Genomic DNA, 26836 nt, shown 5'->3' on the forward strand with positions numbered 1-26836 from the left:
ACTCACGTTGGGCGAATGCACGTGCTCACACACCCGCGGTCTGCTATTGATTTGTGAAATGTGAACTTGTAAATTGTAATACATTATACCTTATAGATTGTGGTAATAATTATTTTACTGCCGGTAAAGATTTGGTTAGCTTTTGGGATTCACACGTGTAAAAGAGAGATTCCACACCTTTCAGAAACCAAGTCCCAAAGCCAAGAACCCGCCAAGCCAAGCATCGGACAGTGGCCCACAGTGGCCGCACACCATTAATGCCTCGACTAACTAAATTATAAAACTACACTCCGAGCCTGACCTCAGTACCTCACTCAACGGTCATTTCATTTCACTTATAAGGTATCATGTGGTTCTCTTCACTTCCTCGCGTATCTTAGAACCACCCACCATATCTCTGTCTAATTACAGCTAACATCGTCACGACCACGCTAACCTACGCCTGTCTTTTATTACAGCTCACACAACCATTTGTACAGTAAGCAACAAACACTATACAATATCTCCTATCAATCAGTCAACAATAAACAAAAAAAATAAAAAAATAAAAGAAAAGATACTTTTATTTTTTTTTCCTTCACTTTCTCTGCAACCAAACAGAGGGTGATTGTCCTGTCAGAGCTTTTTGAAAGCGAAGTTACTTGGTACATTATTAGTAAAAACAGATTCATCATCATCATCATCATCCTTCTTCTTTCTTTCTGTTTTTTCACTGCTTTGTAGATAAGTTTCTATTTCATTTTGTGGTGATAAACTGATAATGCTGCTTCATTTGTGATAGTTAGGGTTTTTATCGTGAACTAATAGTTGTTGTCGAAGCTCCAGTTTACATAATGTTTGGTTTCTCTCGAAGACGCATGAAGCTTGGAAGGTGAGTAGTCATTTTATGTTAAGCTCTGAAAGTATATTACGGAGCTGAGTTTTCGTGTTCATTTGGAACTTAATTAAAATGTTATATTACTGTATTGTAATGGTAGATTAATCTAATAGTTACTAATCTATTGCTTTAGAGTGAAGAAGGTTCAGCTATCAGATTCTGCTCAGGGAATTAGGAGTCCTATAAGGCCTCCAAAACGAAATAGCAATCCCGATGTGAGGCTCTGAACTAGTATGTAATTAGTTTTTGTGTAGTTATTATACGTGCGGTGTCTGAATCTATTTTAATTTTTGCGCAGGGTGAATGTGCTGCTCCTGCAAATAGTCATTCTGATGAACGCGACTGCCAGTGTTCATCTGCTGTGCCTGAAACTAGTAGTGGCACATCTGGAAACTCTGAGAGTTGGATGGTTTTGTCAATTGCTGGGGAAAAACCTGCCCCTCGTTTTAATGTAAGATATTATTGGTTCTGGAATAAAAATCTTGTATAATAAGTGGTGCATTGGGCATTGGTGTGTGTTCTTATTGTTCTGCTCAAAGTGAAAACTTCAATTGTCTTATGAATAGCATGCAGCGGCTGTAATTGGTAACAAGATGATAGTGGTTGGTGGTGAGTCAGGGAGCGGATTGTTGGATGATGTACAGGTAAGAATTTGCAAAGTGGCACTAGTGACAAATGAGTTATCTAGAAATGATGCAACTGCAGATTTACAAACTTATTTAGAGCTACTTTAACTAATCACATTCTTCTGGTTAGGTCCTTAATTTTGACAGATTTACCTGGACGCCAGCTTCATCAAAACTGTACTTGTCACCAAACAGTTTGCCACTAAAGATCCCTGCATGCAGGGGACATAGTCTGGTATATAAATCTCCAATGCATTGGATCTTATATTGTATGTGATTGATAGTTTTTTGATAAAATTTGTAATTTGGCGTTGTTCGCTGTGTGATTCATGGGATGCTACTTGAATTTAGCTTTGTGGTATAGGATATGGCTAACAATAGTATATAACCTGAGATGACATACATATAGGCCTAGCCTGGGAAGAGAGAATTGCAACATGAGGGATTTGAATTTAAGACTTTTTAGCTTTGATACTATGTTAATAAACCACTAAACTCAAAAACTTAAGTTGATGATAAGGACCTGACAATAGTATTTAAGTTTAACAATCAGATGACTATAGATTTAACTTTGACCAAAATAATCATGATCTTTCAATCCACCCGGTTTGAAGAAAGTGGAAGATGAAAATATATAGGGAGCAAAAGTTAAGCAGCTTATTATCATTTTCTTAAAACATTAGAAAAAAAAAGGCAGTAAGAGATTGGTGAGTAAGGTGCATAAAAAATGATGCAATGTAAAAGGTGTTCTCTTCCTGCCTCAAGCATAACAAATAGCTACCTTAACATTAAGATTGCTTAACCAATTAAGAACTATATTTCATTTCACTCCTTGGGTTACGAAAGCTTCAAAAGCACATGTGTGCTGAAAGTTCTTTCTGTTGTTTTTCTTGTTCAGGTCTCTTGGGGAAAGAAGGTGCTCCTAGTTGGAGGGAAAACTGACTCTGGGAGTGACAGAGTTTCAGGTTGGATCTCTTTGTTTCTATAGCTAATTTTATCATTTATTAGAATGATTCTTATCCTCTCTTTGGTCTTTTCAGTTTGGACATTTGACACAGAGACACAGTGTTGGTCTTTGATGGATGCAAAGGGAGATATACCGGTACACTTTTTAAAACTTATCAAATGTGCTAATCATATCTTCATGTGAATGCTACTTACATCCATCATTAACTTTCTATGGAGGGCATTCAACTTATTTGATAAAATTGTACTTCCATGCGTCGCATGAATACCTGATATCAATTTATTAAATATCAATGTGCACTATTGCATTCACTCAATTCAAGACTTAAATGAAGTGCCTGTGGATAAGAGGATTAGGTTTGGTGAATATGAATTTGTATAATTTATTGACTAGAGTAGGCAGAGCATAATTGTGGGCAACGCATTTCTTGAATGAGAGTATGATGCGTGAATTGTTTGGCTAATATCCCATTACTTTCAATTTTATTTTATTGTTTATTTTTTATTTTTTTTGTGAAAGTAAAACATTAGTGAGTAACTGCAGTCCATTCAGAAGCCAGCAGCATTCTGTAATATAGACATAAGTGATTCCATCAATGAAGCTCTTTAGTCATGCACCACCCTAACTAAAAGTTATGATTTACAGGTTGCTCGCAGTGGACACACTGTGGTTAGGGGAACTTCTGCTTTGATTTTATTTGGTGGAGAAGATGCTAAAAGGAGAAAACTAAATGATCTGCACATGTTTGATCTGAAGTCTTTGACATGGCTCCCTCTTCATTACAAGTGAGTGAAATCTATTATGTTGTGGAATTTGTCAACCTGTCCACTGTCAACATTGCTGCTGATGGATGATCATGCTTCTTGTTTCTCTCAAATACCACATTTTTGTTATAGTTGCCTCTCATGAACTATTGTCTTCTAACTTGTGACAGAGGAGCAGGACCATCTCCTAGAGTGAACCATGTGGCAGCACTTTATGATGACAAGACGCTCCTTATATTTGGAGGATCGTCGAAGTCCAAGACATTGAATGACTTGTATTCACTTGACTTCGACTCGGTGTGTTAGAACTTGCGAATCTTACTATGACATTACTGATTGGCCAAACAATTTCATTTCATCAAAGACAACATTAAAATTTCATTAGCTGTGAAATATTGACAAGTTCTCTCTCTCTCTTTCAGATGATATGGACTAGAATAAAGATTCGAGGTTATCATCCATCACCTAGAGCTGGATGCTGTGGGGTTCTATTTGGCACTAAATGGTATATAGCAGGGGGTGGAAGTAGGAAAAAACGTATGCCCGACGAGCTTAATAGCATATACTTGCACTGTTTTTAATCCATTCCTTTCATGTTGAAACTCTTGAAGAAACATATTCACTAAGACATTAACTATATTACTGCCTTCTTTTTTGTTGTGCCTTTGAGGCAGATAAAGTTTTTATTGCTTAATTGGAGGAAACTAACAACTTCCAAGCTTCCTTGTGATTCTAGCTTGGGCTTGCTTATGGATGCATAATCTGAAAGGAAGTTCCAAGGGTTTCATATCGGGAACGTGATGTTCTAATTTGGCCATCTAGTTTAGTTTATTATTTAATTATATAGAAGAGCTGGTAAACATAGCATGCGGGTTATGGTTCTTGATAAATACCTAAATCATAAACAAAATATGAAAAAGAGGTGTACCAATGAAACTTCTATAGTACATGTGATTGGTTGTGTTACTAAATTTTTTGTTAGAGCTTGAATGTTGTTATTAGATCCTAACCTATATCAGCTTAAGCTTATGTGTAATAGTTAGTCTGATATTAGAGCCAAGTTGACCTAAACATGCATTGGTTCTTTTGAACAATATGAATGCCCATGCTGAATGTGGTAGGAACTGGATTTCATGTCTGATATGAATATAAGCTCCTGATATGGATTTAATTCCAGCTGAGCTTATTACTATAGATGCATTAAACAATTTAGTCTTTGCAATTACTTATGGAGTATTTATTTTATATTTTCACTAAATCATGGCCTAAATTTCCTTTTCACTTCAAAACCCATTTCTCTTTTTTCAGGACATGCTGAGACTTTGATCTTTGATATTCTAAAAGTGGAGTGGTCTGTGGCCATTACATCACATCCATCTTCTGTCACAGCCAACAAGGTGAGCTATGATGAATTTTTAGCCCATGAAATTTCTGATTTCTCTATGACATATAACTGTAATGAACACCTTCTCTGGTCTTAAAATTTACTTCTACGTTTTAACTATGAACTGAATATGGTTTCCCTATTTCGTAGGTTACCAACAATGTTAGATATAATTACCCATTACTGTGGTTAGTCTTTGAATTTAATATTTAATTTCTGATCGTAGCATGAGTGAGTCATTATAACTTATTATTGCAAGGCACTAATTCTAGTATAAGATGTCATTTGAAGACGTGAAGCTCTCTGTGGTGGCAATATTCTTGGCTTGGATAGGCATGTTTTATTTTATTTTTGTATGGGTATTGTTTCCTCAAGATGGTTCTTTGTCCTCAGGGATTTAGCCTAGTTCTTGTGCAGCACAAGGAAAAGGATTTCCTTGTTGCTTTTGGAGGATCCAAGAAGGAGCCATCAAATCAGGTTTGACTTTGAAGTCATAATTTGTACGATAGTTCATCTTTCTTGATTTTTCAATTATAATTATTTTTTTCTTTCAGGTTGAAGTACTGAGCATTGAAAAGAATGAATTATCTATGGGTCGCCGATCCACTCCAAATGGTAAAGGTCTGGGACAATTGCTATCAGAAAAACGCTCATCATCTGTGGGAATGGCTACTCAACTTATTAATGGTTCTTCTCAGCGTTCAGTTGACTCTGTTGGAAGGCAAAACCTAGCCTCTGCCATTGAACAACATGGTTCTGGTCGGAAATCTTTGTCAGAGTCCTCACTAGTTGATACAAATCCTGTTTCTGGGAAAGCCTCTCTTTGCAAGCAATTTCAAAACGAGGAAGAATACAGCACAGCTGTTAAGTTGGCAAAGAGTCCGGAGGATGAAACTTCCTTTTCACAGGTAAGCTTTAGAAATTACCGTTACTTAACTACATTTACCTATCTTTTATTATCATGATGTAAAATTTGGATTCACCTAAAATTTGCAAAATAATTATTTTTTACATATTAAATTTAATGTACCAAGTTTAAAATCGAATTATTTATGCATTAAATCATTTTTGTACTATTTTCAGCAATTACAATTAAAGGCATTTTCATTCTTTCATTTCAGATTGTATTTAGGGAAATGATACCAAATAAGTTCTTGCATTTTGCAAAAATATAAAATTCAAACATCTTACTTTTATTTTAATATTCANACATGTGATTGGTTGTGTTACTAAATTTTTTGTTAGAGCTTGAATGTTGTTATTAGATCCTAACCTATATCAGCTTAAGCTTATGTGTAATAGTTAGTCTGATATTAGAGCCAAGTTGACCTAAACATGCATTGGTTCTTTTGAACAATATGAATGCCCATGCTGAATGTGGTAGGAACTGGATTTCATGTCTGATATGAATATAAGCTCCTGATATGGATTTAATTCCAGCTGAGCTTATTACTATAGATGCATTAAACAATTTAGTCTTTGCAATTACTTATGGAGTATTTATTTTATATTTTCACTAAATCATGGCCTAAATTTCCTTTTCACTTCAAAACCCATTTCTCTTTTTTCAGGACATGCTGAGACTTTGATCTTTGATATTCTAAAAGTGGAGTGGTCTGTGGCCATTACATCACATCCATCTTCTGTCACAGCCAACAAGGTGAGCTATGATGAATTTTTAGCCCATGAAATTTCTGATTTCTCTATGACATATAACTGTAATGAACACCTTCTCTGGTCTTAAAATTTACTTCTACGTTTTAACTATGAACTGAATATGGTTTCCCTATTTCGTAGGTTACCAACAATGTTAGATATAATTACCCATTACTGTGGTTAGTCTTTGAATTTAATATTTAATTTCTGATCGTAGCATGAGTGAGTCATTATAACTTATTATTGCAAGGCACTAATTCTAGTATAAGATGTCATTTGAAGACGTGAAGCTCTCTGTGGTGGCAATATTCTTGGCTTGGATAGGCATGTTTTATTTTATTTTTGTATGGGTATTGTTTCCTCAAGATGGTTCTTTGTCCTCAGGGATTTAGCCTAGTTCTTGTGCAGCACAAGGAAAAGGATTTCCTTGTTGCTTTTGGAGGATCCAAGAAGGAGCCATCAAATCAGGTTTGACTTTGAAGTCATAATTTGTACGATAGTTCATCTTTCTTGATTTTTCAATTATAATTATTTTTTTCTTTCAGGTTGAAGTACTGAGCATTGAAAAGAATGAATTATCTATGGGTCGCCGATCCACTCCAAATGGTAAAGGTCTGGGACAATTGCTATCAGAAAAACGCTCATCATCTGTGGGAATGGCTACTCAACTTATTAATGGTTCTTCTCAGCGTTCAGTTGACTCTGTTGGAAGGCAAAACCTAGCCTCTGCCATTGAACAACATGGTTCTGGTCGGAAATCTTTGTCAGAGTCCTCACTAGTTGATACAAATCCTGTTTCTGGGAAAGCCTCTCTTTGCAAGCAATTTCAAAACGAGGAAGAATACAGCACAGCTGTTAAGTTGGCAAAGAGTCCGGAGGATGAAACTTCCTTTTCACAGGTAAGCTTTAGAAATTACCGTTACTTAACTACATTTACCTATCTTTTATTATCATGATGTAAAATTTGGATTCACCTAAAATTTGCAAAATAATTATTTTTTACATATTAAATTTAATGTACCAAGTTTAAAATCGAATTATTTATGCATTAAATCATTTTTGTACTATTTTCAGCAATTACAATTAAAGGCATTTTCATTCTTTCATTTCAGATTGTATTTAGGGAAATGATACCAAATAAGTTCTTGCATTTTGCAAAAATATAAAATTCAAACATCTTACTTTTATTTTAATATTCAGTTTTAAAACCCAAAACACACAAAAAAATAAAAATAAAAATAAATAAATAAATAATAATAATAAATAAATAAATAAATAAAAAATTACGATCTTTGGTTGATCTAATATAAGAGAATTATCATCAAAACATATGTATTTATAAGAAAAGAGGATCCATAATCTTTGTTAACATACCATTCTGGTTTATTTCAGGCAACTGAACATAGAATAAATCAATCCGATTTGGGAACTCAGACTAATATCAGTGGAGGCAAAATCAGTATTGATGAAGCACTTTCATTTGATTCTGAAAATTTAAGTATCCAAGGAGTTGGAAACTTTCCTGCAGATAGTGATGATGTAATATACCCAGAGAACGACAGTAAAACAGGAGCATTATCTGGTCCTTCAAGCATGTATCAATTTTATGAGACAAAGATGGCCACTCTTATAAGAAAGAATGGTGTATTGGAAGGACAGTTAACAGCAGCTTTGTCAAATCGAGAAGCTGCAGAGAAAAATTTGTCTTCTGTTCTGAGGAGCAGACAGGAGATGGAGAAAAAATTGGTGGATACAATGAAGGAGATGGAGATGCTGAAAGAGAAAGTTGCTGGTTTAGAACTAGCACAAGAAGAGGCGAACAGCTTGTCAAATATTGTCCACTCTGACAATGTAAGGCTTGAGCATGATGTGGCTTTTCTAAAGGCAGTGTTGGATGATACCCAGAAGGTACACTATTTGATGTAATCACAATGCCTTTAACTCCTGTAAATGGTTATTGTGATCAGCTAATTCAATGTTTTTTGTAGGAGCTGCACTCAACTAGAGGAGTCCTCGCAGGAGAGAGGGCAAGAGCATTCCAGTTACAGGTACTGAATTCATAAATAAAAGTTAGAACGCCATAGTTTGTTTGATTCATATGCGGTAGGTTCAAGTGCACCACCTTTTTTTTTTTTAGCAATGCTACACATACAAAGGGGGCATACAAAGACAATCCTCACCCTTGATTTTCATGATTTCTCTCTCTCTCTCTCTCTCTCTCTCTTTTTCTGTTTTTTCTTTGTTTTTTTCTTCTAGATGATGTCACTTTGTAGTCCTCTTTGTAAGGATAACATTTTTTTTTTTTTTTTACGCCAAGTATTTTAAATAGTTTAGATTTAATGCAACAGGTTTAATTAATGTACATTGAAAATGATATAATTTATATGCAATTTTAACCAATCAAATCCAGGATTCAAAAGTTATGTTCTTAAACCTGTCTGGTCTTATATTTATAGCTCCACGTACACAATTTGTAGTCTTGTTGATGCTCCATCTCCTAAAGACATACATTAGTTACAATAATATTTTGAGACCAAATAAGTTTTTTCATCATAACATTCCGGATCCACACTTAAATTTTTGCCTTGCAGGTTGAAGTTTTTCATCTGAAACAAAGACTACAATCTTTGGAGAACCGAGCACCTACTCCCAGGAAACCTTTCAATGTGTAATATGAAATTGAAGACGAAATCAGAGGGAGTTGTTTTATTGTAATCTGTACCGTATATATGTTAATGAACCACTACTACAATACATGAATTCAGTTGTAAAATTTATTTAGTCTAAATCTTAAGAATTACCACGTACTGCAAGTATGCTGTTTCTATATCTATTTCTCTAATATCATTTTCTGTCAAGTTGTACTATATGATATAGGTTGGATTTAGGAGGATTTTCTTATGAACTTAGATGTAAACCAACTGTTGTTAAGTCTTAATGTGCAAAACTTAAGATCTCAAATCTTTAAGGTCTATCGAGATGATTCATTTAATGAGATAAAGTCAGTAAATCAACAATGCCATGTCAGCTCATCAATTTCAATATACAGTATAGTATATCACAGTACAAAATACACAATACAACAAAGTATTAGAGCATTGAATACATCTACACTATGCTATAGCAACCCTTTTAGTTGAAATGATCAAAACCAGCCTTTTCATTTCACCTTGGCGAAGCATTACTCAGTCCTTCAATAAATCTTATATATGTAATGAATTTCCAACCAATTCCCCCCTCATTTTGGACATTTTAAGTTAAATAATGTGATTGATACCTGGTTGACAGTTTGCTCTCGGGTGAGGTTAGCACGGCATGGCATTTTACTCCAAAAAAGTGTAAATCTCCGTATCGTAGAAACTTCTCTCAGGCTTCTCTTAGTTCAACTTCACAAAAGTTCAGGCTCCTCCTGATCTCCATCAGCATCCTCAACCTCATTCTCTTCATCTTCTTCAGGAGCATCAGGATCCACTCCCTACAGAGTCATAGTGTAAGAGAGTTATTTGGCACATAATGTTTGTACAAGTATTTTGTTCGATCTTTCAACTCATGCGACACCCCCTTGCATTTTTTTTCCCCAAAGCAAGTCTTGCCTTGAAGAACCACATCACCATGTTTTGGGCTACCAATGACTAAAAAGCAAAGAAAACACTTAATGCAGATGCACATTATATTATATAGGGGGTAAACAAAAGTTAGAATCTTCATGTATGGAAAGAAGACAAACCTTCATCTGCTTTTCCAAGCGCTCTAACCCTTTTTTGGCAGCTTCATTCTGTGGGTTTATTCTGCAGCACACATTAAAAACCATCTCCTTAACATTTAGGTAAAAAAAAAAACTTTTTAATGCAGGCCAGACTAGAAGAAAGAAATTGGAGAACATTGTAACCTCAAAGCAGCCTCATAATGTGACAAAGCCTCTTGCAGCATATTTGTGGCTGCAAATACTTGAGCCAGCTTGACATGAAGGGAGTCATCAGCCCAATCTTTGAGATATCTCTCAAGCAGAGATACGGCATCTCCATTTCGACCCTCAATGACATGGAGCTCAGCCAAAGCTAAGGCAGCTCCCAGGTAACCAGGTTCCAGTCTGAGTGCGGATTCATAGAATTTTTTTGCCTGTTACATGTTCAATTGAGTTGAAACTTTTCACACCTTGATTGAAGGCAATCTCTACTCATATTGATACAACGAATTCATGACAGGTTTACCTTCTCTCTGCCACTAGCATTACTTGCATGTACATCCCCAACTAATTTTAAAGCCTTTGCAGACTGAGGCATTGCCTTCATTGCCTCCCTGGCAGCATATAGAGCCTCCTTGACTTTCGAGAATGCCAAATAAGAATGGACCAAACCTGAAAATATAGTGTTTTCTTATCATTGTCTTGATAACAAAATGTACAATTCTCAGGTGAAGTAATGAACAATTAAGTCTCATCTTTACCCCCTTAAAAATCACACCTTGATATGAGCGGAGATCAGGTCTCAATTCTTGAGCTCCTCTGAAGGCAATCACAGCTGCTTCTGGTCGCTTCATAGATAAGAGCAGATTACCCTATGGATATACAAGAAAATTTAGTTGATTGCTGATATTGAGACAGAAGTTAGAAACTGGAATACTCATGGTGTAAAACCGTACATGAATGCACAAAATTAATTATCGAGAAAGACCTCAATAAAAGTGATCTCCATTCAGTTGAAGATTATTTCAGTACCTTCATTATATAACCTGGTATGTGCCTCTCATCAATTCGGATGCTCTGATGCAAAAAAATTAGTGAAATCATGGGCCATGAAAAAATATAGAAACAGACTACTCCAAATTTATGCACTAACCTTGTTAAATATAATCTTTTTTTTCCTAAAAAATAAAGGAACAACTAACCTTCTCAGCATAAGATAGTGCTCCTCTCTCATCTTTCCTTTCCCATAGCACAGACAAGGCCACAAAAACTTCTGGCCTTGAAGGGTCAATAGTCAGCAAATCATGCACTAATTTGCTTAGTTTTGCATAATCACACTTCACCTTTAGAAGCATTGCATACTCATCCATGTACGTTACAATATAAGGATCAATTGATCGAACCTGTAAAGACCATGAATTTTAAATATATTACATCTTATTTTGTGTGTGTGTGTGTGTGTGTGTGTGTGTGTAGTTAAAATTTAAAAATAATTCTAGGATATTATAAGCCAAACTTCCTCTTACCTTTTCAAAATGTATTATGGCCTCATCGTTCTTTCCGATAATGGCTTCAACCTTAACATATTTAACAAGTATAAGTCAAACAGAAAGAAAGATCAAAAATTAATGAACCAGCAATTTTAAGTTTTAACATCAGTGGTCAGTTTCATTCCCCAACAAATTGATCCATACATGATGGAAGGACAGTGTCCAGCATAAAGCATATCCATACCGGAAAAAGTTCACTCCCTATTTTTTGCTTTTCGTAACCAAGAATTCCCACAACCTCAAAACTAGTTATTACTTTCCATTGCAACAGGTGAGGCAACACATAATTATCTGCATATCTTACTAGTTTAAATTCATAAAAGTCTAACTATATCTAACCTTTGCAATTTCAAGTAATAAGTGTGTATTATTAGGAAAACGTTGTAAAAGCTCAACAAAGAGTTCCAAACCACCTGCCAACCACAGGCAAAGAATAAAGATAAGTGTATAATAATGAGTACCGACTAAAGTAGATTGTGCAAGAAAAATATGAGGACTAATATATTCCACATGAAAACTATATCTATGTATGAGAAAAGCTTGTATAGAAGAAAACAATTATGAAACTACAATGGACATTACAGTTACTACATGAAATTAGTTGTTCCATATAAGATGAATTTGGCAAGTATTTGTGAGTAATATTAACTCATTCAGAGGTTAAGTAATCAACAGAAAAATTGCAATTTTTATATGCAGTGGCCTGTGTCCTTTTAGTTTCACTTTTTTCAGCTGACTAGTACATGTAATACAAATCCCTTGAAAAATCTAGACACGGATTTTGTCATACAACAACACTTGACACATAAGACGAACTACCACCATGAGAGCCAAAAAAAAAATCAATTATACATGTAAATGTCATGAAATGGATTGTGCAAATTTATAACATGTATGCAAGAAAAGATAATACGTTAGACTACCATGCAATATTGACTATGTTGCAGTCTGTTGAAGAACAACTATACCAGCTATCCTCTTTGGCACATACAAAACCTATTTGGCACATAGGAATCCAGGATGGAATAATTCATTCCATCTATACCAGCTATCCTTTTTTTATTGGTTTTAAAGGGTAATATGTTGCACAACTCAAGGTAAAAACAATTTAGAAGGGAAGCATTGCCCACAAATGACACACTTATCCATAGCAATGTATGCACAAATACAAAAAGACAATCCAAACAAGAATACAGATATGCTACCTTTGTAGTCATTAGATGCAATGCAACACTGGGCTTCAACATAACGCTGCACAGAAATTACAAATTATTTACTGTTTATAGTAAAACTAGCAATCTGAGCACAAATCATGAAATATAAACAACAAAAAAACTTTGTAGAGAAATCATTTCAACTTCCAACTTCGTTCATTATCCATTCTGCCGAAACTACAACACATGCTTCAAACTGATTTTCAAGATTAGGAAAATATTTGTCCTTGTGATATAGATTATCTGTGATGTGAGCCAAAACCCTATATTTTGTTTGATGATCACTAAGCATATAAAAGAAAAAAACCATAAAGCTAATAAGCAGCTTAAAAATGGGACAACACATTAACTATTTCCTCATGTACTTACTTGCAGCCAACGGCTTGAGTCAATGTGATCAAATGGGGGTTTCGCACTTCTATTTGGAGTCTGAATAAAGGAAAAGAATGTCAAAAAAGTCAATACATAAACAAGTTAAATTAGATGCAAACTATAATCGTGCAACTTTATAACCTAAATTAGAAGGTTTAAGCTATTCCTTCTATGATTCTACCAATCTTCTTTTCCCCCTCAATCAAATAGATGCTAAGCCAATATCAAACTTACTTCCCAATTGACTCAAGCTGTGTTCATTGGGAAGAAAATTACACCATTCAGTCAATTAAATCATCCTATTCAATGGATGCTACTACAATTGATGGTTGTATGACTATATCTATGATGTAACAAGTGTTATACATAATTTATTAAAGTAACTATATCAAAGGATATTTTGTTCTTTTTTTCAAAGACAGATTCAGCAACACCAAAACATCTTATCTGGACTCAAAAAGGCATAGGAACGAACATTCATATAAAGACTATGTCAATGCATATCAATTGGGAAACATGTTATATTTCTTAATTGTCTATATGAAAATGTTTGAAACTTTCATCAGCAAACCTGAGCAAACAATGAAATAATATCCTTTGCAGTAGCTCCTAATTCCGCCAAAGCAGTGATTGCCTCAAGGACATAAGGAGAATGCCTACCAAAAGGAAAACAAAAAAACATACTTTCAGAAAGTAATAGAGTAATATTTTCACACTTTAACACAGTTATGTAGTAAGTATGCCATGAGAAGTAAAAATCTGTATCTAACGAAGATACTAATAGTAAACACTAATGCAAGAAAGACAAGAAGAAATAAATGCAGCAACTATTATAATATTCAAGAGAAAAAGAAAAGGGCCTTTGGGGAAGGGGGAGTGGGCCTAACAATATATCAAAAAGCCAGTAGGGTCATGAACCATGGAACTAAAAATTACAAAGAATTCTATGATCCAACACAATGAAATTTAAAATTTTCCAAAAGATCCTCCATATCTATTAATCTACAGAACCATAGAAAGACTAAGGCATAGAATGAAGAGCAGGGAAACCTTAAACACTCTTTATAACAAGTCACAGCGCCACGGTTATGTCTAGAATTCCGATAAAGCTTTGCCATTAATAGACTCATCTGCAAATTTCTTGCTTTGCTAGGGATTCCCTCCATCTGAAAAACAAAAGTAACGGATATGCAACTGATTAAATAAAAAGGGAAAATGAAAGAAACTTTGATCGGAAACTAACACCATACACTTAAATCAAAATAACAGTGTTCATTCACATAAATGAGGCCTGCAAATGTGCAAAAAAAGCAATACAGATTGCAAATTGTGTAGAATGCATAAATATACCTCCAAGAAAAAATTTGAAAAACATTATAGAAATATAATGTAAATGAAAAGTGATGAAGCAAAACCTCAACAAGGGCCGCTTTAGTCTCACTTAGAGCAAAATGACAAGATGCAATCTTGTACTTCACCTGTAACAGAGACAGAAATAGCTAACTTAAGAGATAATCATTATTGCAAATTAAACAATAAAGGAGAAAGATTTAAGTAAGGGGAGAACATAAATCTACCTCATTTTCATTAATTGCTGAAATGCTAAAAGAGTTTGGAGAAGGAGATCTGTTTGATGAGGACAAAGAACTTCTAGAACTTGTTGAGTTTTGTTTGGGAACAATCTTGTAATATTGCAAGGCTTGCTTGTATATATGCTGTCATCAAACAGGAATACACACAGTGAAACCAAAAAATTCCAAATTCCGCATTGGTTAGATATAGACCACTGGAAAATCATGCACTAGTATGTGAATATATCTACAAGGAAACAAAATCAACTTTCCAACATTATAAAACTGTATAAGGTAATTAACCAACATATTACTGAGAATTTATGCACATCATGATGATGCATACAAGATATCATCTCAAATGACACTAAAGTGATGAATTATTTGACTCAGGTACATGAAATAATCGTAATTGTAATGGAAACTGGTAAATTTTAATTTCAGCTCCTAACTCAAACAAATGGCGCGACTACTTAGTATGCATATAATATAGATGCTCGTACAATTGCTCTGCGAAACTCTCTAGCGCGAAACAGCGCATCACCGAGAAGAATCTGTAAAAAAATATATAAAAAAAAATTAATAATAAAACCGTAATAAACAATGCTGAGCGATTATTTCAACAAGAAAAAAAAAAATTTGACTGACTAGATTTTCCGCCTTGAGTTGTGGACTGGTTTCGCCATTAACAGCCGATGATGAAACGAGAAAACAACCCTAACATAAAAATGAATTAAAGACAGACAAAAAGTGAAATTAATTTACGCTACTTTGAAATGAAATTCGAATTAAAAATGAGAGAATAGAAGATTACGAGCATTTGAGCAGAGTCGAATAGGCCATGATCAAGAAGAGTGGTGATTTGGTCCTTAGGCATATCCATTTTGAGATAGCTAAGCTCCAACTGTGGCTTTGTTCAGTGTGAAATTCAAGTTTTTGAATCCACAAATCTGCTCGCTTTTTAATTATCTAACCCCGCTTTCTTTTTAAACCCTTCAGTGCCAATGCGCTGTCGTTTTGGATATTACTAAGCCGGGTTTAGGTGAGAAGCAAAGCTCCATCTGTTTTATGAGCAAAACCACGAATATAATATATTATCTCTGTATTCTTCTAATATAATAAGGTTCCAATAAACTCAAGGGACACTTTTTCTCTCTCTCGCTAAAGAATGGACTCATCTTCTTCCCGAAGATCGGATTACAACAACACAAACAACGAGAAGTTCCACCGCCAGAAGTTCGTATCGAGAATACTTTCGCCAGCAATTCGGGGGCAAAATTGTCCAATATGTTTAAACACCATCTCCGATTGCAGAGCTGCGGTGCTTACAGATTGTACCCACGCCTACTGCTTGCATTGCATCAGCAAATGGAGCAATTTGAAGCGCAACTGCCCTCTCTGCAACGCACCGTTTGATTCCTGGTTCTACAAGATCAACCTCTCAACTCGAAACTTCCTCCAACAGCGATTACCTCCTCTTGGCAAGGGCAAAACTGTCACTTCTCATTCTCACTCCAGCTCAAGAGGTCCACCACAAAGGTCGGCTTAGCTTATACAATTATTATTATTTTTTTCATATTTTTACCCAAACAAAAGATTGTGTTATTGAGTTGTATTTCAAATTTTGTTTTTGAAATGAATATAGGATTATGCAAAGATCAAGACATGAATTGATCAGTGGTAGGCAGGAAGCAAGACAATTGCCATGGAGACGATCGTTTGGACGGCCAGGATCGGTGCCTGAGCCCGTCATCGCTGAAAGAAAACTTCAGTGGCGTGCCAGGTAAATTATAATACATAATAATCTACTACTGTGAAAATTGTCAATGTTATATATATCGGTGAGTTAAATCAATTTACTGCGATGAACACGTGAAACTGAAATTAGATGTTGGTTTTTTGCAGCGTTTATAACCAACGCTTGCAAGCTGTTCCTTTATCTTCTAGGAATTGCGTTCACCAGGTTTGTTATTGATTCAATTGAATTAATTTTGTCTTGCAAATTGCTGTTTCTATTTTTCTTCAAGAGACTCCAGGTATCAGGCTTTTCTTTAAGCTGCATTTCAATTTAGCAGAAACTTGCAGAGTTTGGTTTAATGGTTTTTTATTTTTGAATATTCAGAATGTTGCAGTGAATAAATTTGTGAAAGAAAGAATACTGCAGAGAATAGAACCGTGGATCCAAAGGGAGCTCCATGCTATCCTTGGGGACCTAGATCCATCCGTTATTGTTCATGTGGCCTCCTCACTTTTTATTGCAAGTCTAGAAGGAAAGTTTAATCATCCTTCAAGACTGCTTGGTGTTAAACGCGACTTTTTAGCACCCTTGCAACCTTTCTTGCATGATGAGACCGCCATGTTCTGGCATGAATTGAGGTACATAAATTATTTGATAAAACCTTCTCGGAAACTTATTGACATGGCATCTAGTTGTGGAATATACATATTTTTATTTGTTGTTCATCATGTTTCATGATCAATATGGATTGAGAAGTATTTTTCAGATGTTTTGCAGAGAGTTCATTTACAATGGAAACGTATGATTCAGTGGTTGAATATAAAGAGTTGGCTTAAGTGCTGCGAAATAATGTTTCATCCCCTGATTTGTTGGCTGCACAAGGTATCAGTTCATTCACTAAGTTCTTTATACTTCTTTCTGGCTTTTTCACTTACATTTCCTTTTCTTATGTCGGTTGAGGATTTGTAGTGATCTTCCTAACTGCAAGATATATCTTGTGATATTTTGCAGCCTATTGATTGAGGATGAGCCAAGTCTTATGAAGCAAAGATGTCACCCCAGATCAAAACTCAGAGTTGCAACCTGGAGCAAAGTGCTCAACATAATGGCTGTGTCAATGGGTAGTGGGGGCATATCTCATCATTGAGTATAGAGGAGGTGTTGCTTTGGCAAAAGAAAATGCAAAATTGGATTGAGTTGAGAGCAGAAGCTGGATCAAATTATGATTTAAAAACAGAGTTTGGAATCTCACAAATCACTGTCTTTCTCAATTCAATCAGGGGCATAGATGCATGTATTAAGATGTATAGAAACTGAAGATTGTGTTAACGAATTGCATTGACAAAATCATCAAATTTGTATGTTCTTACCGTTGCCTTAAACCATCAATAATAGCTCGAGGGTTTGTATGATATTGACAATATGAGTACGTACTCAAGATTAATGAAATTGAGATTTATCAAGTCACAACTGACAAGTTCTCCAGATTCAGTCACCTGTACAAATTGTTATATTTACTTAAATTATATCAATATAACTCAAAATATATTCGCCTCTTTTTTTTTTTTTCATATTGTGTTCTGTAGGACTATCATCTTCAGATAATTCAGCATTAGTGCCACACTTGATGGATTACCTGTTAACGCAAAATATACAAATTTTTATTAAAAATTCACATACCAATTGACACAGCATAATCGAAGTGTTACCTTGGCATTCATATCAAGCAATATGGAAGTGATTGTCTCGTCAACTGTAAGCTCAACTCAGCCTTGACATATTTGAAACCACCTTTTACCGAATGAAGTTCATCTTTCACCATTGCACTGACCTCGTCCTTAAAGCTTTGTATCTCCCTCCGTAATTCCTATATTTGAATGTTTTAGTAGTAGATTTGATGTTACAGAAATAAATAATTGAATTGGAGATGCACTGAAAATATAAACTTACGTCGTTAAATACAACTGTTGGAGCCTTCTCATTTGTACGAGTAGTGAAAGCAAAACTGTCATTTTTAGGATCAGCATCCATAGCTGTCTTGCTACCAGTATTTCCTCTGTAATATTTTTGTTGCTGCTCATCCTCAGGCGTCAGAAATTGTTAATAAGCACTTGTGTGAAAATCGACAGATCTATAGAAGACTGAAAATAGACTATAAGGAAATTTTTTACCTGCGGGCATCTCATTGCTGCAATGTCCTTTTTGAGGGCAACCATCGTGTTGGTAATGGCTCCAAGTTCATCTGTTGCAGCATGCACATTCTCCCTCACAGGATTGACCTTGGCCCTACGCTCCTTCCCTACAGCATTGACTTCAGTCCTAAACTCCTCCCCTACAGCATTGACCTCGGCCCTTAACTCCCGCCTGACATTGTCAATTTGCATCTTCAACTGAGAAATAAAATCGTCACAAGCCGCAATGAACTCAGCCCTAAACTCCTGCCTGGCATTGTCAATTTGCACCTTCAACTGAGCCCTAAAATTCTGACAGCCATCATTGAAGTCAGCCTTTACAGGTACCTTCAAGTTGATATTGCAAGTTAGAAATTTTAGCTTTGAGATAAAGGACTTCAGAGACATATTAAAGGACAGGAGTCTAGGGAGGCACCTGCTTTGATGGAACATGGGAAGAAGAGTATGCAGCAGTTTTGACATCAGCAAATGCAGTCCAATCATCAGAAGATTCTGGAGGCACCACATCATGGAGATCATCGGTGTCGTCTTCATATGTACCAGTTAAGATCTTGTCTATACCATATGATTCTTTACGCTTTTTCTCATACAGCAGAGGAGTTGGAACACAACTAACTTTCAATCAAAATCAATGACAGAAAGTATTCAGAGATATGGGGTAACGAAAAAAAGAGATGAGCATTCAACTCACCATATTTTTTTTCTAAATACATTCCTCTGAAGTTCCTAATAAGAGAGTGTAGTCAGCGTTCTTGATTCAAATTATGATGATATCGATTCCCTTCCTTGATACACACCTTGATGAATGTTAACCAATTTCCCAAAACATGTAGCCCCGAGAAGCTCCATTTGTGGTGGTGTCAGTTTTTGTCTAATCATCTCAAGTACTCCTCTATGAGAAAGGCTTTTAATGCTTGATTGGTAATAATTATCTTCAGCTTCTTCTTAATATTTGGTTTCTTCACATCCATGTTATTATTAACCACCTGCAGAGCCAAGGAATAGTCCTAGAAACATAAATTAAGATAACCCAGAAAAGGTAACACAAGTAGCAGTAAATGAGTGTAGATAAGTGATGATATATTTGAAAAGATGGTGATGTTAGAAACTGTTTGTATATATTAATAGAAGTATAGAAGTATAGAACCCATTGGCGGTCCTCAAAGTTTCTGTTGATACACTTTATAAACAATAAACTATACGGTCATTTTGATAAACAATGTGGAGGCTTCCCACAACAAGCACACATGGACAAGAAAGAAAAATGGCAAGTTTAGCAATGCATGCTCACCTGGGTGCTCTGAGTGAGAATGACAGCTGATTAATTCTGAGAGGTTTACGAGGAAATTGGATTTTGGATAAGAGTGATATAAATATATACAAATGAAGGTTTTTCTTTCTTTTTTTACTTTTTATTTTCTTCAACTGAAAAACGAGCCAATTGTTCAATGCCATTGAGACTGAGACTTTCAGTATTGGCCATTGGGTATTCAACTCAACCAATAAAAAACTTTACATTTCTTTCCTCAATTGAGCCCGTTCCAGGGTTTTAATAACCAACCTGAAATGAAACCCAACAAAATGACCATGTTTCGGGTTGACCGGCGAGTCAAAAAAACACCCTAGAAAATTTATAAGTCCCTATAACTTTAAAATCTTGCAAAAACACTCCAAACATGACCGTCGGCATCGACAAAAAAGGACAAATAGGGTCTGTTTCCGACAACAAAAACACTTCCATCACCACGAAAACACTCCCCTCAACCTCCTGACCAAAAACTCATATCACCCCTCTCTTGATTGCCTCGCCAATCGACAGCAACAACCCACTGTTGCTGCCGATTTTGTTTTGCGATTTCTGATAAATTCACTCACCAGAAATCACTTCCGTCGCCACTGTTGCACCCACCGACCCTTCCTCTTCAAAAGCCCCAACATTCCAAGCCTTTAATTGTTCGCTGATCATCGTCCTAATTTCTAGGGTTTTCGGTGAATAGAAAAATTGCTAACTTGGATTGGTCAAGGCCCTGAGCCTCGGTTCAACTGGCCAGGCCAGGCCGAGTGTTAAAATAATGGCCCCTTCGACAGTATCTGACTGCTCAACATCATCAAGTCGACGAGCCATGATGCCCTAAATCATAATCAAATGCCCTTTTTAGCTTGAGCCAATTCCGATACATATATAATTATAGAGTTGAGTTCCCATGACAAGTTTTTCTTTTTCCCTTCATTCATGCCATTTTCTTTCTGGTTTTTTCTATGAACTATAAATCGCATAAAGATGAGTTCCCATTTTGTTTGAAAATTTGAACTTGAGTGCTGGTTTACATTACAAGAGAGTAGGCGAGATTGAGAGTTGGCATAAATCCGGGGAAAAAAAATGTCGATGATAAAGAAGAAAGCAAAGTAAAAACAAGTATACTAGAGCAAAATATTTGCCAGTTGAAAGAACTGTTGGGCTATGTTGGTAAAGGTATTTTATATTTGTTATACTCCAAAGATCCCTCTCAATGTGGCTACAATTTACTCTTCCCTATTAAGGCAATCTTAACACAAAAATCCCATGTGTTTTATGCCCAAACCACCCGTGCCAATGACAATCAGTAACACCAGCAACAACAATCCGGTAGTCAAACATATAATACCTGTAATACATCCAACAATTCCTATTACCTTCTTCTACATCCAACAATTCCTATTACCTTCTTCTACATCCAACAATTCTTCCTATTACCGTCTTCTAAATCTCAAAAACATACAAATACACACTAAATATTCCTTAGAAGATGCAGCAATAAATCAAGACAATACATCAACCTCAGACACCAGTCTTGTGTTAGTACAAGCTCAGCCTTTAGTTTATACACACAATTTTCATTCTTCTTCTGGTTCTTCGTCCTCTTGGAGAAGATTTTCTCTATTGTCATGTGCCCAAAAACCACGCACGTCTATGAGCATGCTGGCTACTGTCCCACCTTGTTTACAACCTAGCAGATCAGTCAAAGTAATCTTTAATGGGTCCGTTGGTTTGACCATATCCCAGATCTCATCCCTTACATCCTCGATACATAATTCATAGTTTCCACCCTCAATCCATTTCTGGTGCACATCTCTGTTTTACACAATTAAAAATAAATGATTTCAGTAGACAAAATATATACGAGGGCTAAATTTAAAACAAATCATTAAAGCATGAAAACTATGAGAACAGCAGATCTCAATGGATTTCTGAGTTTGTGTCTCTGGAGAAATGAGACTTGCAGAACTTGCTTAAGCCCTACAAGCAGGAAACTCCAGAGTTTTCTGTTGGAAGATTGTATCAGGCAACATCTCAGCTGTTGGATGTTCCCCTTCTTTACTTCCACATATAGCTTGTAATTGCTTTGATGCTCAAGAAATATTAATTATAAAGCTTGCTCTCAGCGACATTATAAAATAAACAGGATTCAATCACAACATTGAATAAGAATGCTGTGGAGTATTGACCTGAAAAGGGTGTGTATATCAGCTGTTGTAAGGTATCCACGTCCTTGCAGGTCAAGACAGCGAAACAAGTATGTTAGCCCTTCTGGAGTGTCTTTGTTTTCTAGGGCCAGGACAAAGTCAAGAAAACTTTCAAAATCCATCTCCCTAGAATTTCCTCCACTACCTTTGCCACGACGGACATGTTCATCAAATACTGTTGGTAGCACAAGTATAAAGAAGCAAACATTAGAACCTCTCCTTGGTACTATATTGATGACCTCAAAGTAGATTAACATGCACATGAATCAACTACCAAATTTATAGTACACTTTCAAGAAACATAGGAATAGCATTGTTACCCCTTTCAATGAAAATTTCTGTCAGTGTCCCATCTGCATATTCTCGAAGATCCTGCTTGCTCAATGTTCCATTCATATCTTTATCAAGGGCAAGATACATATCTATGGAAAGAATTAGGACCAAGTTAATCACATGAATAATATAGACTCGGTTGTAAGATTGCTCCTTAAGAGCATCATAATATTTTCCATGAGCTTAATAACTTCTAGAAAAGCCAAAACCACAAACAACAGTGTAGTTGCATAATAATTAAGTACTAAACTACCAAACTCCTGATGTACATTGCAAAACTAATAAATAAATGAAAAAAGAACAACTAGAAAAAGGACAACGAAAATGGAAAAACATGTACTCACCACATATACGCTGTGCAGATGTCAAAGAAAACCAATTTTCAGCTTGTTCTGTGTCAGTTACCTCTTCCTCACTTTCCTAATATAAAAGAAGTTAAGAATAAAAGGGGAAAAAAGTCAGATTCTGCAGAGACTGTCAATTGTATTCAACATGTCATTCTCCTCATCAGCCAAAAAAGGCAGAAATCAGACTATGATTTACAGCAATATCACTCGTACTAAGATACAAAGAGTAGAGAACCAATATTGATTAATAATAACAAAGGGACACTGGTAAATAGTCTTCAATATAACAAAGGAATCCTTGCAAACAGATTGTAACGTATTTTAAGAAAAATCACAAACAATTTACCTGGTGGAGTTCCATTAGTTCCTGGAGACAGTTACTGAGCAAAACTTTCTTTATGCAGGCCTTTCCTGAAAGAAAAACTAATTGTCAAAAAATTTTGTAGAACCAAATTCAATAATAAAGATCCAAACAAAAAACAATTTCAAAAACAAAGATACACTAGAATTTTTTTGTCAAAATTTTTTAACAGATTATTGCTATACACCCATATATTTTCTGTTGTAAGTAAAAATTAGATCATGCAAACCTCGTCTATGAGGATCGCAGAAGAAGAAGAACTTGTGTGCTGCTATCCGACAATACATTTGAACAAAGCTTGCAGGCATATCCCGTAGCTGTGCCAGACTAGGAATCAGACCTCGTATATAGGCCTCCATTTCCTGCAAAGAAACAAAAACAATTATAGACTTATAGGTAATCAAATCAGGTAGACATCATAAATCAGAAGAAACAGGTTTATCCCATTTTCAAGGTTTAGAAGTCCAAAAAGTTCATACATGAGGTTGAAGGAAACCATCAGAATCTTCATCAAGCTCACTCATGTCAATTCTAGCCTGTGTAAGTGAAACCTGAAACAAATAAACAGGGAGCAACAGTTATGAACATTGAAGCCTCATTAATCAAAATAACAAACAAATCAAAGACAAAAATCTTCAAACTCTAGGAAAAAGCTAACATTTCCCAGTCATCATACAGGAATGGGGAAGAGGAAATAAGATTCAAAAGTTTAATACTTTGCTTCAACCAGCCATTACAGAAGAGGAACCAAACAGAACCTCATTGAGACAGTCAATGGAATGACTTTGAAAAACTCTTAAGCCAGGCTCCTCCTCAACTTAAGACTGTCATAAACACAAGTCCGCTTTCTTTTGAATGAAAGGAAAAGGGCAAAGACAATCAACCTACATGAGCAAAGGGCAAAGGCATTTTGGACAAAGAAATGATATGATCTAAGTTATACACTCCAGTCAGGTGAATAAAGGGGGAGGTAAAGTAGGGGTGGTCTATAGATTGAGTCTTCCACAAAGGGAAAGAAGGATCTATTATAATGTTTAAAATTTTAAAATCAAATGGACTTATGCTTCACTAGACTTTGTACAGATGTGAGAATGAAAATTGGCATACCATGAACAACAAGCAGAGAGGTGAAACTGAATAAAAAATCTCATAATATCATTTTATGACTAAGGAAACCAATAATGAAGTTGGCACAAATTAGATTCCAAAAAATACCCACCGTACGCATCACATAAAGATAAAATGGCAAAATGGCTATTCTTCCAGACTCATCTTTCTCAAACTTCATAAAATTTGATGGACTGAAAAAGCGTCGACACTTGGGGCCTATTTGCTCAGTACATACAGAGGCAATGTGGCAAAAATCTTCATAGTTCATCTGCAATACTTCAACTCAGAAAGTTTAGCATCACTGTAAGATTAGAATTCATATCCCATCAAGAAAAAGCATTGCAAAGGAAATTTATAAAAAAATAAAGTCATGGACAATGTCTTAACATAGTGAGGAAGCAGATAAAAATGACAATTTACAAACCTTTTCTGCACCAGTGGCATCATCAATCACACAGTTTTCCCTCAAGCAAACCCACATTGCATCCAGATCATCAGCATTTAGCAAAAGATCTGATTGTTTCTGCCAATATATGTGAGAAGATTAACATAGCAAACCACAAGTTGGTTAAGTTCTCAATACTATAACAAGAACGAGTAAACCAAACAGCAAATCCACAAGAAAAGAAGTGTACCTTTAAGAACCGGTACTTCGCCAATCTTTGGACCCTGTGACTGATGGATCCTTCTTCAGGTTTCTGAAACAATAATATAAAGGAAGAGCAAAGAAATATCAGAGCACAATATAAGAGAAGTAGGGAATAAAAAAGTAAAAAAAATACATCAAAACCTAAAATTGATGTAGGTTTCTAAAATTGATTTTTTTGTGAATATGGATTCACATAACAAGTATGTTAATATATCAAATCATTTAAAGTAAAGTACCAAAGCAAACAATTCTTGCACATGCCTTCTTGTAGAAACTGGGTATTGTGCCAGCTTCAGCACTTTTTTGTTGTTTCTCTCTAAATATATCAAGCAATATTCTCTTTGTCTCAAGCTCTACAAAGGAGGAAACAAAAGAACTGATTTACATTGTGGCCAACAGGGAAAAAAAAAAAAAAAAACATATACACTGATTACACGAAATGCATAGTCCGTCTGCATGTATAAGCGCAAACGAATATCTCAGCAGTAACATTAATAGCAAAAGCGTGTTCTCGCACTTTCTTTGATAAGCTCTTTAACTTTTGTTTCTCTAAATACAACACTCAAATTACTTCAGCAAACCAGTTGTATAAGGCTCAGTCAAATCACAAATTTCATTTCCTCATCCACAAAATAACCAAAATCGCTAATCCTATGCTCCTCTTTTTCCCCCCACAATCTCAGCAATTAAACACTAATGGCTGATTAAGCACATGAATCCAAAAACAGTTCCCAATCCACCGAATAAATTTCTAACTTAATTCACTTTGATAGCAATAAATTCAAAAAAAAACAAAACAAACAAACAAAAAAATTAATCAACTAATTATATTTTTGTCACAATACGTAACAGCAATCTATGGTCAAGAACTATCATTCCTATCCGAACATACATTTCCCAACAAATAATCGAATTATAAAAAATTAATGAACAAAATACGAATTAAAAAGCAAATTAAAATAGGGACAGAGAGTGACCCATTAGTGCTTCGGATCCGAGTCCAGTTCCGGATCCAATGTACCGGCGCAGATTACGGACCCAAGGCATGGACGAAGCAGGCGGGATCTTCCTCTGCGCAGTCTCGTGGCTCTCGCCATCGCTGGACCCACTGTACATCGCCGGTCCGAATCACTGATCTGAGTCGTCAGTAAACTCGAACGAGTTCGACGTTTTCACACAGTTAAAATAAAAATAATTTGGGAAATTAAATTAAACCCTAGATATAGTTGGGCACAACAGAGCGAAAAAAAAATTCGAAATTATATTTGATCTGTTCTTCGTTATAATTTTCTATTTCTGAATAAGGTTTTGGTAAAGTACACATGGCTCCCTATGATAGTTCTGAACCCTAAAAGATCACCTTATTTTATAAGAATTATTTACTAGCTCTTATGTTTCATATTTTACTAAAGACCCCCTCAGTTATTACAAATTACAAAATCATTAAATTATAACTTATATTAATTACTGGGAATGTTGGATTACTGGAATTTTATATTACCCTGAAGATTACTGGAAATCTTTAGGAAAATGTGTTTGGTTAGTTGCTGGGTATGTTATATTAATATTTTGCCCCGGCCAAATCTGGCCATTTTTAGCCATCAATATGGCTAGAAACGACCATAGCGAAGCCTCTCGAAGCCTCCCACCAAATCTTGGTCTTTTTTAGAGACTTCGGCGACAGTTCGTTGTGGTTGGCCCGTTGTCGATGATGGTGGCTGGATGGCAATGGTGGTTTGTAATTTGTTTTAAATATAAGGGCATTATTGTTCAAAATTTTAATTAAACAAGGGTAAAATTGATATGAAATATAAATGTAAATTTATTTTAAAATAGAGGCATTATTGTCCAAAAATTTTATTAATAAGGACCCGTTTGGATCGGGTTGAATTTTTTTAACAAGGGTAATATTTGTTTAATTGAGCATATTACCGTG

The 26836-nt window shown here is 35.5% G+C and overlaps 5 protein-coding genes and 1 non-coding gene across 7 annotated transcripts; 2 read left to right on the top strand and 4 right to left on the bottom strand.

Annotated features, from left to right (window-relative positions):
- The first annotated feature begins 536 nt into the window (after window positions 1-536).
- LOC116132860 (acyl-CoA-binding domain-containing protein 6) lies at window positions 537-9132 on the top strand. The gene is made up of 16 exons (XM_031418536.1): window positions 537-871; window positions 1011-1092; window positions 1176-1328; window positions 1444-1521; window positions 1634-1738; window positions 2402-2468; window positions 2544-2605; window positions 3116-3255; window positions 3405-3531; window positions 3657-3771; window positions 4543-4631; window positions 5012-5095; window positions 5173-5526; window positions 7667-8182; window positions 8263-8322; window positions 8866-9132. The coding sequence occupies exons 1-16, from the start codon at window positions 834-836 to the stop codon at window positions 8944-8946; spliced, it is 2151 nt and encodes a 716-aa protein (XP_031274396.1). The 5' UTR covers window positions 537-833; the 3' UTR covers window positions 8947-9132.
- A 152-nt stretch (window positions 9133-9284) lies between these two features.
- Window positions 9285-15780, bottom strand: LOC116132834 (anaphase-promoting complex subunit 7). Its single transcript, XM_031418505.1, has 18 exons — window positions 15481-15780; window positions 15315-15383; window positions 15170-15220; window positions 14673-14810; window positions 14511-14573; window positions 14146-14261; window positions 13667-13751; window positions 13093-13152; window positions 12715-12760; window positions 11849-11922; window positions 11486-11536; window positions 11162-11362; window positions 10992-11036; window positions 10738-10831; window positions 10486-10631; window positions 10164-10393; window positions 10002-10062; window positions 9285-9749 (listed from the first exon to the last, which is right to left on the bottom strand). Exons 1-18 carry the CDS (start codon window positions 15547-15549, stop codon window positions 9663-9665), a joined length of 1686 nt encoding a protein of 561 aa, XP_031274365.1. The 5' UTR covers window positions 15550-15780; the 3' UTR covers window positions 9285-9662.
- Window positions 15756-17924, top strand: LOC116132835 (E3 ubiquitin-protein ligase Topors). 2 transcript variants are annotated; one of them, XR_004128457.1, is made up of 6 exons: window positions 15756-16205; window positions 16312-16449; window positions 16572-16629; window positions 16789-17042; window positions 17182-17286; window positions 17416-17924. XR_004128457.1 is itself a non-coding variant. In XM_031418506.1 (6 exons), the coding sequence occupies exons 1-5, from the start codon at window positions 15835-15837 to the stop codon at window positions 17238-17240; spliced, it is 891 nt and encodes a 296-aa protein (XP_031274366.1). In that variant the 5' UTR covers window positions 15759-15834; the 3' UTR covers window positions 17241-17286; window positions 17416-17923. The 2 variants fall into 2 exon arrangements, 1 of the variants encoding a protein (XP_031274366.1); XM_031418506.1 differs by having other exon boundaries at window positions 15759-16205; window positions 17171-17286; window positions 17416-17923.
- A 197-nt stretch (window positions 17925-18121) lies between these two features.
- LOC116132807 lies at window positions 18122-20562 on the bottom strand. The gene is made up of 5 exons (XM_031418475.1): window positions 20472-20562; window positions 19012-19211; window positions 18576-18923; window positions 18355-18477; window positions 18122-18271 (listed from the first exon to the last, which is right to left on the bottom strand). Exons 1-5 carry the CDS (start codon window positions 20560-20562, stop codon window positions 18122-18124), a joined length of 912 nt encoding a protein of 303 aa, XP_031274335.1.
- Window positions 20563-21223: 661 nt separating this feature from the next.
- Window positions 21224-26182, bottom strand: LOC116132855 (probable serine/threonine-protein phosphatase 2A regulatory subunit B'' subunit TON2). The gene is made up of 12 exons (XM_031418527.1): window positions 25878-26182; window positions 25162-25253; window positions 24887-24949; window positions 24676-24774; window positions 24361-24519; window positions 23621-23692; window positions 23371-23503; window positions 23127-23191; window positions 22778-22853; window positions 22421-22522; window positions 22083-22275; window positions 21224-21708 (listed from the first exon to the last, which is right to left on the bottom strand). Exons 1-12 carry the CDS (start codon window positions 26014-26016, stop codon window positions 21471-21473), a joined length of 1431 nt encoding a protein of 476 aa, XP_031274387.1. The 5' UTR covers window positions 26017-26182; the 3' UTR covers window positions 21224-21470.
- Window positions 21831-21947, bottom strand: LOC116132878. The gene has a single exon (XR_004128466.1). It is a non-coding gene; the product is annotated as a small nucleolar RNA snoR104 (small nucleolar RNA).
- Window positions 26183-26836: the final 654 nt, after the last annotated feature.

This window comes from Pistacia vera, unplaced genomic scaffold (assembly GCF_008641045.1).
Source record: "Pistacia vera cultivar Batoury unplaced genomic scaffold, PisVer_v2 Contig260, whole genome shotgun sequence".
Taxonomy (NCBI): domain Eukaryota; kingdom Viridiplantae; phylum Streptophyta; class Magnoliopsida; order Sapindales; family Anacardiaceae; genus Pistacia; species Pistacia vera.

Excerpts from the sequence above, each read along its gene's own strand:
- LOC116132860 (XM_031418536.1), top strand. The coding sequence starts at position 834 with ATGTTTGGTTTCTCTCGAAGACGCATGAAGCTTGGAAG. Across the intron at positions 1,739-2,401 it reads CATGCAGGGGACATAGTCTG|GTCTCTTGGGGAAAGAAGGT; the intron begins GTATATAAATCT and ends TTTCTTGTTCAG. Across the intron at positions 5,527-7,666 it reads ATGAAACTTCCTTTTCACAG|GCAACTGAACATAGAATAAA; the intron begins GTAAGCTTTAGA and ends GGTTTATTTCAG.
- LOC116132834 (XM_031418505.1), bottom strand. The coding sequence starts at position 15,549 with ATGGATATGCCTAAGGACCAAATCACCACTCTTCTTGATCATGGCCTA. Across the intron at positions 10,394-10,485 it reads ATGCTAGTGGCAGAGAGAAG|GCAAAAAAATTCTATGAATC; the intron begins GTAAACCTGTCA and ends AACATGTAACAG. Across the intron at positions 10,063-10,163 it reads CATTATGAGGCTGCTTTGAG|AATAAACCCACAGAATGAAG; the intron begins GTTACAATGTTC and ends TGTGTGCTGCAG.
- LOC116132835 (XM_031418506.1), top strand. The coding sequence starts at position 15,835 with ATGGACTCATCTTCTTCCCGAAGATCGGATTACAACAACACAAACAAC. Across the intron at positions 16,206-16,311 it reads TCAAGAGGTCCACCACAAAG|GATTATGCAAAGATCAAGAC; the intron begins GTCGGCTTAGCT and ends AAATGAATATAG. Across the intron at positions 16,630-16,788 it reads CTAGGAATTGCGTTCACCAG|AATGTTGCAGTGAATAAATT; the intron begins GTTTGTTATTGA and ends TTGAATATTCAG.
- LOC116132807 (XM_031418475.1), bottom strand. The coding sequence starts at position 20,562 with ATGATCAGCGAACAATTAAAGGCTTGGAATGTTGGGGCTTTTGAAGAG. Across the intron at positions 19,212-20,471 it reads GGCGACGGAAGTGATTTCTG|TTAGTTGTGTTCCAACTCCT; the intron begins GTGAGTGAATTT and ends TTTGATTGAAAG. Across the intron at positions 18,272-18,354 it reads CAACAGTTGTATTTAACGAC|GAATTACGGAGGGAGATACA; the intron begins GTAAGTTTATAT and ends ATTCAAATATAG.
- LOC116132855 (XM_031418527.1), bottom strand. The coding sequence starts at position 26,016 with ATGTACAGTGGGTCCAGCGATGGCGAGAGCCACGAGACTGCGCAGAGG. Across the intron at positions 24,520-24,675 it reads ATGCCACTGGTGCAGAAAAG|ATGAACTATGAAGATTTTTG; the intron begins GTTTGTAAATTG and ends GAAGTATTGCAG. Across the intron at positions 22,854-23,126 it reads AACTAATGGAACTCCACCAG|GAAAGTGAGGAAGAGGTAAC; the intron begins GTAAATTGTTTG and ends CTTTTATATTAG.